Raw genomic sequence first — 14,456 nt, forward strand, 5'->3', positions numbered from 1 at the left:
GCCTTGAACTCGTTCCATCGACCAGGCTGGCTTTGGAACTGTAGCCTGTTTCCCGTGTGCTGAGATTATAGGCTTCTTTCATTAGGTCAAACTTGCAAAAATTTCTTGTAATAGAAGATTAAAGTTCATTTTCCTTCTCTCCAATCTCTAGTCATCCATCTTTACGACCTCTCAAATACGACAATTTTTATCTGAATTATTTCTATTATTTCAGTTATTCAAACGGATGAGGTCATGGCCAAAGTATTATGCAATACCTCATAAAGTTCACCTTCTGAGAGTCTGACAGTATATGGTCAGGCAGGGGGCCACTTTTTAAATTCTGTCTCCCAGGAGGTCTCACCGACACCAGCTCGAGATCCTTGAACTGACAGAAAGTGAACAGAACCTTCTGAACCTGGCTACAGTTCTGGAGCAGTTCTGAGCCCTTGGGAGCTGAGGAATGCAACTAACTGTAAAATGCTTTCTTTAGATTTATGGATCAAAACAAACTCAAGTCAAAGGCTTAAAAATGCCCCCTACCCCGAGAAAAAAGTTAAATATGGCTGTTGAATTAATATTTTTATAAGATTTAGTTATTTTTATTTTATGTGCATTGGTGTTTTGCCTGCATGTATGTCTGTGAAGGTGCCAGATCCCCTGGAACCGTAGTCACAGAGAGGTGTGAGCTGCCATGTGGGTGCTGAGACTTGAACCCAGGTCTTCTGGAAGAGCAGCCAGTGAAAAGAGTGCTCTTAATCGCTCAGCCATCTCTCCAGCCCCCCAAATTTGCTTTTTGTTATGTTTTTTTTTTTGAGACATGATTTCTCTGTGTAACCCTGGCTATCCTGGAACTTGCTCTGTAGACCAGGATGGCCTTGAACTCACAGAGATCTGCTTGCCTCTGCCTTCCAAGTGCTGGGACTAAAGGTGTGTACCACCACCTCCTGGAATTAATATCTTAATATAATTTTAATACTAAGTATAGAGGCAGATGTCACATCTTGAATGTGGAAAAAATGAAAGTCAATGAAGAAATCTCTTTCTTTTTCTCTCACCTCTAAGTGATCCATGCAGACGCCTGCACCCAGGGCAGGTGGAGGCCAGAGCAGGACACTGAGTGGGAGGCTGGGCTTTCATCATTTTTTACCTCATTTCCCAGAGACAGGGTTTCTCCCTGAAGTGGAAACTCACCATGTTGTGTAGCCTGCCCTATGAGCTCTCAGTGTCTCCCTTTCTCCACCTGCAGTGGTGGGATCATGGACACACATGGCTATCCCAGGCTTTTTACTTGGGTGCTGGGATTTGTTTTTTTTTTTTTTTTTTTTTTTTGGTTTTTCGAGACAGGGTTTCTCTGTGGTTTTGGAGGCTGTCCTGGAACTAGCTCTGTAGACCAGGCTGGTCTCGAACTCACAGAGATCCGCCTGCCTCTGCCTCCCGAGTGCTGGGATTAAAGGCGTGCGCCACCACCGCCCGGCGGGTGCTGGGATTTGAACTCTGGTCCTTGTGCCTGGAGAGTGGATGCTTTTACCTACTGAGCCATCTCCAGCCTGTGGTTTCCAGTTTTAGTAATTCCCCATTGAGAGCCCCACACTCATGCACTGTTAAAAGAACAGAACCTAATTTAGGCTTCCGATGTCTTCATTTAAAACAAATGTAAACCTTCCTCTCTCTAGGCAACGGCTTTTACCCGTGGCCACCAGATACCCAGGCTACAGTTCACTGAAGGAGTCACAGTAGGTCAGAACCTCTGAGATGTCGAAGTGGAAGTCCAGAGTCTTGCCCGGCAGCTCCTTAGAGGCACTGGTCCACACCCGGTGGAGTTCTATCTTGGAGAGGTCGCTGTGTTGGTAGGAAGGCAGCACCAGGCTGGCCGATCGAGAAACGACCAGCTTCAAGATATTCAATGCTTCCCTCCAATGAATGCTCTGTTGGCAACAAACATCCAAGGGTTAAAAGGAAGCCCACTTTTTGAGAGTCCGTGCTCATGACTGAACCATCTCATGACAATAAACATTCAAGGGTTAAAAGGAAGCCCACCTTTTGAGAGTCCGTGCTCACGACTGAACCATCTCATGACAATAAACATTCAAGGGTTAAAAGGAAGCCCACCTTTTGAGAGTCTGTGCTCACGACTGAACCATCTCATGACAATAAACATTCAAGGGTTAAAAGGAAGCCCACCTTTTGAGAGTCGGTGCTCACTACTGAACCCACGAGGGGCTAGAATTCACTGACTTGAATCATAAAATCTACAGTCAGGAAAAGACAAACACTAGACAAAGAGCATTTGTAAGGGAAGTGAACCATACTGTGGAAATCAGTAAATAACACATAATGACCGTTGTGGCCATATTCCAATCACTTAGAGTTAAAATTGCAGGGTATTATTTTTGCTAAGGAGTCATCTTAAGCTGTTAAAAGAGAAAAACTTCACACTCGTGTTAGACTATGGATTGCTCACAGGCAGGTTTCCCCTACCCCCAGGGCCCTGCCAACTTGGTCCTGTGGTTTCTCTGGGTCTTGCTGCTGCTCTGGTTTTCACTGGACATCCTGATCTCTTTCCTCATCACATCGCATCCTCCTCATCAACTGACGCAGGGATGGGGGCGCCCGTCCACCTTTCCCCCTTCTCCTCCCTTCCAATAATTAGGTCCCTGTCTACTCCCCCGGCTTGGAACTCAGCTGAATCCTTTCTGCCTTGCTTAGACCGTGTCGATGTTTTTTCTTTTAAAAGGATTTATTTGTAATTTTCATGTACATAGGTGTGTTTGTGCATACACCTGTGTTATTTTATATGTACCATGTGTGAGAGCCTCTGGAGGCCAGAATAAGGCACTAGACTCCTCTGGAAATGGAGTTACAGGCAGTTACAAGCTACCAGGTAGATGATAGGAACTGAATTTTAGTGTTCTGCAAGAGCAGCCAGTACTCTTAACTCCTGAGCCATCTCTCCCGAGGACACAGTTCTCCTGTGCGTACCCGTGACTGAGCACACACTGAGAACACAGTTCTCCTGTGCGTACCCATGACTGAGCACACACCGAGAACACAGTTCTGTGTGCTCACCCGTGACTGAGCACACACCGAGAACACAGCTCTCCTGTGCTCACCCGTGACTGAGCACACACTGAAATTCTTAGTAAACAGAAAGTGGTAATAAACACCCCCAGGACAGATTGCATAAGGCCTCATGAACTTTACATTTTCTAAATGCTAACGAGAAAGGAATGGCAGCTGCAGAGAGACGCTGAACAACAGAAAAAAACTACTGAATTAAATCAGTCTGCATACTTTAAAGATGTGTTGTCCTTAGAATGAAAAACAGGACATGTGTTTTATTGGGAAAGTGGTTTCATTTTTGTTTCCATGGGGGGGGGCATACTATGGACACCATCAAAATTAATAAAGATTTAGCCAATGACTTTTAGGGCAGCAATTCCTAGGGTGTGCTCTTGTCGGCACACAAGACCACTTACGTGCTGGGGAGAGGGGTTGCTCTCTCTTCTCCTCCTCTCCTTCCCTCTCCCCTCCCCTCCCCTCCCCTCCCCTCCCCTCCCCTCCCCTCCCTTCCTCTCCTCTCCCTGTCCCCTCTCTCATCATCAGAGCGAGCTCCAGGAGTGGTTGGCCCCATCTCCCCTGGGCAGAATGGCTGGACACAACAGTATCTAATCTGTCTACATGAGTCAGTGAGTGTTTATCCCCATTTTATAGCTAAACAAATTCTTGAACCCTTTAACGGACTCTGTGGGTTCACGCAACAATCTTTGAAATAAGATAGCAGCACAGGATCTTCCCCCGACTTCCCAGTCAGGCACGTGTCTGGAATACTCAGACTATGTGCCCATAGAACAGTTCCGCCCCTGAAGCAAGGACTGTGTTAAGGTCCTTTTCTGTCTTTCTTCTAAAAATGCCATTCAGGGTGTGATCAACTAGCGTGCATGTCTGTCTTGGATATAGCTGAGTAAGTGTGGGGTCGGATGCCAGATGGCCCTACACCCGAGGGCAAGCCACACGCAAGCTCTTGGGTCTCTCTTGGGTAGCTCTGGATCTATCCAAACACTCACCTGCACATATTTTTCAATGGTCTTCAGGACTTCCACGTTAAACTGCTTGACAGGAACAACCGACAGGTCCATGTAACTGAGCAGACTGTAGATGACCTGAAGGAGTGGCTGTTGCATGCTGGGAAGGCCTTTCTCCAACAACTGCAGGAGGCAAAGTGCAGCCAGTCAGTTCTACCCTCTTCCCTGGAGAAGTACCCAGGCTTCACCACACCCCTATCGTTGCGATGTGCTTGGGGGGGGCACGGCAAAGAAAACCCTAGCTTCTTTTAAAAAGAGACCTCACTAGGGCTGGAGAGATGGCTCAGAGGTTAAGAGCACTGATTGTTCTTCCAGAGGTCCTGAGTTCAATTCCCAGCAACTACATGGTGGCTCACAACCATCTGTAATGAAATCTGGTGCCCTCTTCTGACCTGCAGGCACACATACAGACAGAACACTGTAAACAAAATAAAATAAATCTTTAAAAAAAAATAAAAATAAAAAGAGACCTCACTATTCAGCACTGGCTAGCCTCAAACTCACAGCGATTTACCTGCCTCTGCCTCTTAAGTGCTGGGATTAAAGGCGTGCACCACTACTCCCGGTTAAAATCCTAATTATTGAATAAATGACAGTGAGGACAATTTGGGGAGGTCTGTCTGAAATCATAAACATAAAATTCGAATAGTGAAGAAACAGAGAATAAACCTCAAAAGGAAAACTATGGGCCACTAAGACATAACTTGTTGGTTACTGAGTTGGCAAAGGTTAGAAATTGAGACTGTTAGGTACCGGTTAGTGAGATGAAGACATGCGTATTTCACAAATCATTCGAGATATCAGCTGGATAATTTAGCAATGGAGATCAAGAAAACTAAAGAGGTCTACAACTTCTTTCTTGTCTTAAGTTTTGTTTTTGAGATACTGTTTCGCTATGTAGTCCAGGTTAGCCCCAACCCTCTATTCTGCCTTCGTCTCCCAAGTGCTGAGTATGCAGGGGAGAGCAGCGGCACCCGGTGAACACTGCCTGTCCATTCAAAGTCCATGGCTTTTGAAACGGGAGTCATACTTCTAGGAACATATTTCAAACCAGAAATAAATACTTTGATCACATACGATTTTGCTATGGCTTTTGTTATATGGTTAAAAATATCATACCTGAAACAAGAGTACGATCTTATGAGACATGATTCAGTTGGTATAATGACATTTTTAAAAACAATTTATTTAATTTTATTTTATGTGCACTGGTGTGAGGGTGTCAGATCCCCGGGAACTAGAGTTACAGACAGTTATGAGTTGCCATGTGGGTGCTGGACATTGAACCTGGGTCCTCCGGAAGAGCAGCAGCCCGTGCTCTTAACCGCTGAGCCATCTCTCCATCCCCATTTGAGACAGGGTCCTCTGACTGATCTGGAACTCAATATGTAGATCAGGCTAACCTCAAACTCACAGAGATCCACCTGCCTTGGATTCCCAAGTCCTGGGATTAAAGGTAGTGATACCACACTTACCTTACAATGGCATTTTCAAACATGGTAGATGATATTATAGAATATATTATGTAAGCAGAATACAACATACATACAATTATCTATATAATAGGTAAATGCTAAAACAATATTAAGAGTGTTTTTCTACAAATAATATAACTTTAAAATCATTTTTTTCTAAAACAATCTTCCTCCAGATTTTGTCTTATGTTAAACTCTTTTTATAACAGGTACATTAGCACATATCACTATTTATCACATTGTATGTGATAACAGGGCCGTCTGCAGCATAAACAAATTACAAATTAAGCAACAAAACATAGAAGGCTAAGTGGGGTGTCATCCTCACGTACGAGGGGCACACACACACACGCAGAAAGTAAATAGGAAGCAAGCAGAGCAGGTCCCGAGGGAAGCTGAGCACAGCAACACACATTTGTGTGTGTGCATGGCCAAGACCTGAATGAGTGAGAGAAACTGAACAGATGTCAATACACTCCCCAGGGCAGGAAGCCGGTGTGCTGTGGGCTATTGTGGCACACTGCCACAATCCAGATTGTCGACCAGGGACGGAGCCGGTGATGGGCTGACCGGAACTAGTCATAGAGAAGCCAGTTATTTAGATAGAGAAGATACACAGGCAGGGACTAGAGTCTGGGCTTCCTTTTGGTTCTGAGATGAGGGGAGAGACGCATCTCTTGTGGTGTCTCTGGTCAAAAAACAAGGTCAGCTGGTCTAGCAGGTTTTCAACCTCACATTTGACTTCCAAGTCTTTGCTGGTAAATAGAACGATAGAGACTTAATTTAAGCCTACATATTGCGGCTGCAGCCTGAGTGGCTGGTGGAGCCTTGATTGCGGGGCCACGGGACACCAGACGATAATTAAAATATCAGCAGATTCATGTGCAGTCGGTAAGTCGACAGAAAAACATCACCAGTGAGTTCATAACAGCATGCTTTGCTTTGCGGGCAATTTTGAGATAAGGGCTGAATAGAAGAATAAATTATACATCTATTAAATTGGTTCTTTAAGACTTTTTTTTTCTGAGATAGGGTTTCTCTGTGTAGTTTTGGTGCCTATCCTGGAACTAGCTCTTGTAGACCAGACTGGCCTTGAACTCACAGAGATCCGCCTGCCTCTACCTCCTAAGTGCTGAGATTAAAGGTGTGTACAACCACCGCCTGGCTTTGACTTATTTTCTTATGTCTGAATGTTTTGCGTGTATATATGTTTGAATGTATGTATTGCACCACTACATGCCTGGTGCATGTGAGGCCAGGAGAGGGCACCAGATCCCCTGGAACTGGAGTTATAGTTATGGTTATGAGCTGCCATGTGGGTGCTGGGAATTGAACCTGGGTCTTCTGCAAGAGAAGCCAGGGCTCTTAACCAATGAGGCGTTTTTCCAGCTCCAGAATCTTTTGCCTTTGGAAGACAGAATACTATTCCATTGTATGTACATACCACATCCAATTTGTACTTTTAAAACTTGTATGATGAATGTTCTAGACAAAATCCCCTGTGAGGTCATCTTACTCATTGCCTTAGAACTGGCGTTGCCTATCCCCTGCTTTTGTAGTGGGGTGTTAGTATTGGTTCTTCTCATACTTCCTGGGTGCTGAGGGAAGGGTATCTTTGCTTGCTGGGAAAGCTAGGACCATGGGATTAGCGGAGGCAACAGGGTGCTATGCATGAGGGCTCTTGAGTGAGCGATGAGTTAGCCAGTGAATACTTGGCCGTTGACAGTCTGGCATGGTTCATACACGGCTGATCCATACTGTAAGTCAAAACCCTGTAGGATCAGTGGTGAGTGTTGGATGGGCAGGACTTCTGTTAGCTTGACACTACAGAGCATCTGAAAAAAGTGATGTTGCAAGCACAACCCGGCACTAGATAATTACATCAAGAAGAATTAGGGCAGCTTGCTCTCTTTTCTTTGGGGAAGACCCTAACGAGAGTTGGGAAGGCATATCCCAGAAGGAAAAGAAACATTGAAAATGCTGAACCAAGTTTACTGTTGTCGGTTGTTTGTTCAGAGAACGACCTGTGTATCAAACACTGGAGGCTGCCCATGCCACCTGTTGCCCCGTGACACGCTATGAATGTCTGGAAGTCAGAGTACAGGAGTCAGGTTTGCAAGGAATGTGCTAGAAACACATTCGTATGGCCTGTTTCTAGTTTCACAGACAAAAGGCAATGATAAAGATTTTATTTCAAGATTGTACTTTGTTAATTAGTTTAAAACAATCCACCATGAACATATCTAACCACGCAGTAACTTCTTGATAAGATCTGAGCCCCACCCCCACCTCCTCCACCTCTCAAGTGCTGGGATTACAGGTGTGCACTGCCATGCCAAACTAGGATCAAGCTTCGTATCTCAGCCATGCTCGGATGGGTATAGGTATAGTAAGCAGGGGGGTAAACTTTGGAGGCAGCTGGATCTAGGGTTGAGCCAGAGCTCAACAGTTAACTGAACCAAGCCTCAGCTTCTTTAGAGAATACCCATTCCCTGGTGTGTTGTGAGGATTTCAGATGAATCCGTTAGCATTTGGGATAACACATAATAGACAGTCAATGTCAAAGCTTTATAAACATGTGAACCATGGATGCCGAAAGTCAAAGTTATCTTTAGCGTCAGTGCTTACCTCTGCTAGGTAGGTGACCATGTTCAAGGTGATGTCAGTATAGGCCTCATGAAGGTAGCGACAAACCACATTGACCCACGTGGGACAGTCTCTTGTGTAGCTGTGCGTCTTGTAAAGGGTCATAACATGAGCCAGATTTGAAAGTTTGGGGTTTTTTTCTTCCAGGCAAACCTTCAAAGATAAGCAGACCAATTAGAGCATTCCAACGGACAGGAAGGAACATTAGCCAATATTCTAAGTCCTAACAGACCGAAAGTAGACCCATATCAGCTTTGGTAGCCGCAGAAGTGCTTCACTTAGTAATCAGCCACTACTCTTTTCTACTTGCTTTGCTTTTTAAATTGACTTATTTTGTGTACCTGTATGTGTGTGAGCACGTGAGTGCCAGGGAGGGCCTGTGGAGGCCAGAGATCAGTCTGAGGAAGTCGGCTCTCTCCTTCCCACCATGCAGGTTCTGGAGATGGAAGGTGGGCAGGCTTGGCAGCAAGCACCTTTACCTGCTGAGTCATTTCTCCAGCTCCCGTTGGCCACTTTGTCTGTCTTTTTTTCTTTCCTTTCTGTCTCTGTCTCTCTCTTGTCATATCTATCTGTCTGTCTGTCTGTCTATCTGTTTGTTGGAGACAGGGTTTCTGTGTGTAGCCCTGTCTAACCTGGAACTCACGTTCAGAGATCCGCCTGCCCCTGCCTCCCAAGATGAAAGGTGTGTGCCACTACACCCGGCCTGCTTGCTTTTCTTAATAACGAAGCAGGGCGAGATGGGGTGGGGGAGGAGCCAGTTTGTAACAGCCACTTAGAGATGTCTGTTATGAATGGCATCAACTTTTGAAATAACCATTTCCTTCTCCAGTCTGGCCATTCCTGCTTGGCACTGAGTCTTCCTCGCGGACCTGACGCATGCGGAGTCCTGACGCATACCTGAGCAATTCTTTCCGCTACATCCTTACAGAACTGATTGGGGTTCTCAAAATGCTGGATCAGCTGGGGCAGGAGACACAGGACATTCAGAGGAAATCCTGCATGAGAGAAGACACAAGGCCAGGGCTGAGTGTGGTCTGCGGTGACTGGGACAGTTGGAAGGCGTACATAGGTTTATTTTGTCCTAAGGTGATTCAAAACGGGCCCGTTTGTCATTTTTTGAGACAGGGTCTCTCACAGAAACAAGAATGATCTTTAGCCCCAGCGAGGATGACCTTGAAACTTGTGACCAGCCCACCTTCATTTCTTGAGGGCTGGGACTATCTGTGTGTACCACACCCTTGGTTGTGTGAGGGCACTGAATTATACTTGTGGTTTCTTTTTTTTTAAATATTTATTTATTTATTATGTTTACAATATTCTGTCTGTGTGTATGTCTGCAGACCAGAAGAGGGCACCAGACCTCATTATAGATGGTTGTGAGCCACCATGTGGTTGCCGGGAATTGAACTCAGGACCTCCGGAAGAGCAGGCAATGCTCCCAACCACTGAGCCATCTCTCCAGCCTCTATACTTGTGATTTCAACATACAGTAATCACCTGTTTGTGAGCAATGGTAACTCAGATTTTACTGACATACAATGAAATATAAAAATATAAGCTGGATGTGGTGGCACACACCTTTAATCCCAGCATTTAAGAGGCAGACCCAGGCAGATTAATGTGAGTTCAAGGCCAGCCTGGTCTATATAGTGAGTTCTAGGCCACCTAGGGCTACAAAGAGACCTTATTTCAAAAAACAAAACAAGACAAAACAAAACGAAAAACCCAACATATTTTACAGCTGGTCATTGTGGAATAACCTATAATCCCAGCACTCAGGAGACAGAGGCAGGCAGATCTCTGAGGTTCAGCCTGGTCTATGTAGAGTTCCAGATCAACCTAGTTAGAACCTGTCTCAAAAAATAAAAACAACATATTTGAACCTTAGTCATATAACTTGAAATATTCTTCAAGATAATAAGAATTTCTCATTATGGCTAAGTTAAAATCCAGTTAATGAAATAAATTCTTAATTACTTATGATATTAAAAAGCTGGTATATTGATTTTACTTAATTCAGAACAATAGAGAACCAATGCATTTTTCAAGAGGACAAAGAAAGGCAAAAGGAAAAAAGAAAACAAACAAAAAACCCAAAACAAAATCCAGAAGATTTGGGATTAGGAAAAAAATGTACACGAGCAAGGGACAAAATTGACAATACTTGCAATTTGACCCAGAAATCACTTACACCATACAAATATGAATATACGTATACACACATAACTATATCTATATAAATTGCTACCCCTTTTGTTTTTATCTAACACTATAGATACAGACATATAGTAGTATCTTATTTCTCTAAGGCTGAATGCAACCATTAGGGCTACAAGGATGTGCGATACTGGACTTACCGATGGCTTGCGATGAGTCCACCATGGGTACTTTGGAAACCGGCGTCAGCAAACTGAAGAGCTGCAGGGTCAGATCTGTGGTGGTGAGGGAGGTGAAACCCTTCAGGAGGAGCTGCTGTAACCCCGAGAAGTCTGCCCACTGGAGCTGCCCTTGGAGTTTCTCGAGCTTTTCCCGGGTCTCGGCTTTATCCAGCGGCATGTGTGCCAGCAGCCGGTTCAAGAGCCTTAATGCCATGAGGTATTCAAACTCAAAGTCGGACTCCATCAGGGCCACCGTGACCCAGAAGATGGTGGCCAGCAGGTTGGAGGGATGGTTTACGTGGGATGGGTCTGTGAGACTGTCCTTCAGCGAGGAATTGCTTCTGGTTTTTGAGGAAAGGCCTTGTTGGGTACAAGCTTGGATTCTGTCCAGCGTGGCACTTCGAGGTGGGTCGGAGGACCGATCAACCACACCAAACTTCTTGGGCACCGAGAAGCTCCTTTGGTGCCGGCTCCGCTCTGCGGTTGTGGTGTTGCCGCTGGGAGTCCCGGGGTTGACGTTCAGCTGGCCAGTGCTCTTTCTGCTCGCCGCCAGTTTAGTGCTGGAGCTCAGATCTGGTGATGAAGAACTAGGTATAAACAGAGGTGAAGTCAGCAGAATGCCAGCACGTGCCACTGAACAGCTCCTGCTTTTACCTTCCGAGGGACAGCCAAGGAGGAGAGCCATTCCTCAGAGAACAGTGCCTTGGTCTATGACCACATCACCCCGAACTTGGCTTGGTAGCTCAAGAACAATCTCCAAAAACCAACACTAACTTTCATTTATTGAAAGTCTAAAATCCCAGCAATTTAGTGACCTTTCATTTGCGTTCTATCTGAATGTGGGTGGGAAAAATTATAAAATAAGATATACCAACAAGTGCAAAGTTTATCTCCTTTTGCTTTAGACAGAAAGTTATCAAGAAGGAAAGTGGTAAGTACACAGGGCAGGGGAAAGGTTTCGGCACTTATAAAATTTGACTGCTCCCTCATCCCCCGCTCTGAGACAGGATCTCACTATGCGGCCCTGGCTGACTCAGAACTCACTGAGTTGACCAGGCTGGCCTTGAACTTAGAGAGATTTGTCTTTTAACTCTATTCATACTGAAAAAGTCAAACTCTTCAGCTGCATTTTGTCGGCCTGCCTGCCTTCATCCCTCCTCCACACCCTCTCTCTCATAGAGTCTGGCTATGCCTCCTGGGCTGGCCAAAGACACACAATTCTCCTGAGGCTTCATCATCAGTGCTAGGATGACAAGTAGGGGCCTTGGCACTCACCTTTACCTAGTATACTCTTGCAGGTTAGAGATACAGGTTCATACAGACTGATGATTCTAGGGTTAGTGATCGCACCGAAGGTATAAAAATGCTCAAGTTAAAAATAATAAAATATTAGCTGGGTGATGATGATGCACACCTTTAATCCCAGCACTTGGGAGGCAGAGGCAGGCGGATCTCTGTGAGTTCGAGGCCAGCCTGGTCTAAAAGAGCTAGTTCTAGGACAGGCACCAAAGCTACAGAGAAACCCTGTCTCAAATAACAAAACAAAACAAAACAAAACAGTGAGTTCCATGCTAGTCCAGACTTTCTTCTTTTAAAAATTATTTTTATTTTATACATATGACAGTTTTGCTTGCATGTATGTATGTATACTGCATGCATTCCTGGTGCCTGCAGAGGCTAAAATTATGTGTTATGATCTCCTGGAACTAGAGTTACAGGTGATTAAGAGCTCCCATGTGGGTGTTGGGAACATGCTTTAAAATATGTACATATAATGAAAACATGTATGTTGCAACTACCCTTTTCCTTTTTTAAAATCTAAGGAAATTATACAGGGCTGGAAAGATGACTTGGTGGTTAAGAGTACTTATTGCTCTTGTAGAGACAGGGGTTCTGTTCCCAGGACCTACATAGTGGCTCACAACTACATGTAACTCCCAGGCACTCAGGAAATACACATTTACACACACACACACACACACACACACACACACACACACACACACACACAAATTCCTAATAAAAGAAGATACTAAATATACTTTTTAGGTCCTAAGTCGATTTCAAACCTACATCTGTTCTTTGTACTCTGGCCAACATTCAGCACAGTGAGTTTGATAGCCAGATCTCAGTTATCCGAATCTCACCGAGACAACACCGTGAAGAGGTCACTGTTCTTCAGGCAGTCAGACAAGTTCTCCACAGCGGCTTCCAGGGTCAAGAGCGCTTCCATCACATAGCCCTGTGGAGCACACAGAGAGCAGTCAGGGCAGCTAACCGCCTGAGGGGGCGCTCACCTAGCACAAACTTTCTTCCAACCACAACGCGATTTCTGAACACTAGACAGTTGTGATGATGTTCATTTACAAAGTCTAAGATCAAACTATAAAGCTTGCTAGGAAAAACAGCATAGAGGTTAGCAGAAAACCATAAGGATTTATTTCCTCAAGTCTGACAGACTTAACGAGGGATAAAAACACAACAGGGCAGCATGTGTGTGGGGCTGAGTCCCCTGCTGAGGGGAAGGGCAGGTCACTAAAATATAGGGGTGACGATATGTGGAAACCTTGGGCAAGGTGAGGTGTAGGGAGAGCGGAGCTTCTGTGAAATTTTACTCAAACTTCCGATGGCTAGAAGGAAGTCAGAGAGTATGTCTCATGGGGAAAGGGGCTGGCCTTGGCCTCACAGCTACTCAGTGCTCCTAAGGCTCTGAACTTTACCTACAGAGTCCCTCCAGCAGCGAGTCTCTCTCCATCCTGTCTCCAGAGCTCCGCACAGCCCTGGAAGTCATCCATGCAGGGATGGACAGAGCTTGGCCCACATACAATGGGGAGCCCTGCTTGGCTCTTGTAGATTGTATAACTGAGTCCCCAGCAGAGGGCAGAAAGGCCCCAAATAAACAAAGTTATCCCAAACAATATAAACCAACCCATCGCCACCTGCCATAAAGACCACCACTACCACTACCAAACAGACAAACGCGATGAACCACTGAGAGCTTTTCAGATGTTCATGTCACAAAATATGATCGCATCTGCTGAATTTGTACAACAATGTCCCCTGGGGTAACTTGGAAACAATAAGGGTTAACTTCTAAAATCGATTTTTGGGTGTGGTTCTGCGGGTTGAAGCCAGCTCCTGGGGACTCCAGCAGAATGCTGTGTCGTGGAGGGGTACTTAGGGGGTCACTCCTTTCCATACCTGAATCTCATCACCGTGCTCTCCGATCACCTCCACTAATCTCGACAGGAGGTCAGACAGAGCATGTGCTGACAGGGGCTGCTTGAGGGCCCGGAAGATCTGAAAGGATCGGCCTGCGTAGTGCCTGGAAGAGCTGGCAAGGGCTGTCTGCAATGCAACGTCACTCAAATGCTGCTCCAGATGGAAACCTGCGGCCAGAAGAACAGGGGACAGACAGGTCAGCCTTGGTGATTCACACCGGCGCGCTCAAGTAATGAGGAGAGTTAGAACCAACTGACCGCAGCCCCCCACCCCATACTGATGTTTATTTAAAAATCAACCATTTTGAGCTGGCAACAGTGCCATGGACCGGATGACCCTGCCTCAGAAACAAACAGGGTGCGTATCTACTCAGGAACAGAGGGTTCACCTAGCATACGCAAGGCCTTGGGCATTGTAAAACTTAAATATAAAGACCTCATCAGTTAAAAGGACCTGGGTTCGGTTCCTAGCACCTATGTAGTGACTCCCAACCATCCAGTTCTGGGGAATCTGACGCCCTCTTCTGGCCTCCACGAGCACTGCATGCACATGGTGCACATAAAACTTTCAGGCAGAACAGTCAGACACATAGAATTTAAAAATAAAGGAAACAATATATAAGCAAACAGACAAGTGAACAACAGAACTCCAAGCCATTTCAAAGTAAAAAA

At 45.4% G+C, this 14,456-nt stretch overlaps 1 protein-coding gene across 6 annotated transcripts in view; it reads right to left on the minus strand.

Annotated features, from left to right (window-relative positions):
- The window catches only part of Fry (FRY microtubule binding protein), a 392,348-nt gene that overhangs the window by 52,704 nt on the left and 325,188 nt on the right, over nt 1–14,456 (minus strand). For all 6 annotated transcript variants that reach the window (XM_075971622.1, XM_075971632.1, XM_075971584.1 and 3 more), the window contains 7 exons: nt 13,765–13,952; nt 12,711–12,805; nt 10,543–11,150; nt 9,083–9,180; nt 8,168–8,338; nt 4,047–4,187; nt 1,728–1,907 (listed from right to left, as the gene is read on the minus strand). In XM_075971622.1, coding sequence (XP_075827737.1) covers nt 1,728–1,907; nt 4,047–4,187; nt 8,168–8,338; nt 9,083–9,180; nt 10,543–11,150; nt 12,711–12,805; nt 13,765–13,952 — 1,481 coding nt within the window. The remainder of the gene's footprint in view (nt 1–1,727; nt 1,908–4,046; nt 4,188–8,167; nt 8,339–9,082; nt 9,181–10,542; nt 11,151–12,710; nt 12,806–13,764; nt 13,953–14,456) is intronic.

This window comes from Microtus pennsylvanicus, chromosome 1, assembly GCF_037038515.1.
Source record: "Microtus pennsylvanicus isolate mMicPen1 chromosome 1, mMicPen1.hap1, whole genome shotgun sequence".
NCBI classification, from domain to species: domain Eukaryota; kingdom Metazoa; phylum Chordata; class Mammalia; order Rodentia; family Cricetidae; genus Microtus; species Microtus pennsylvanicus.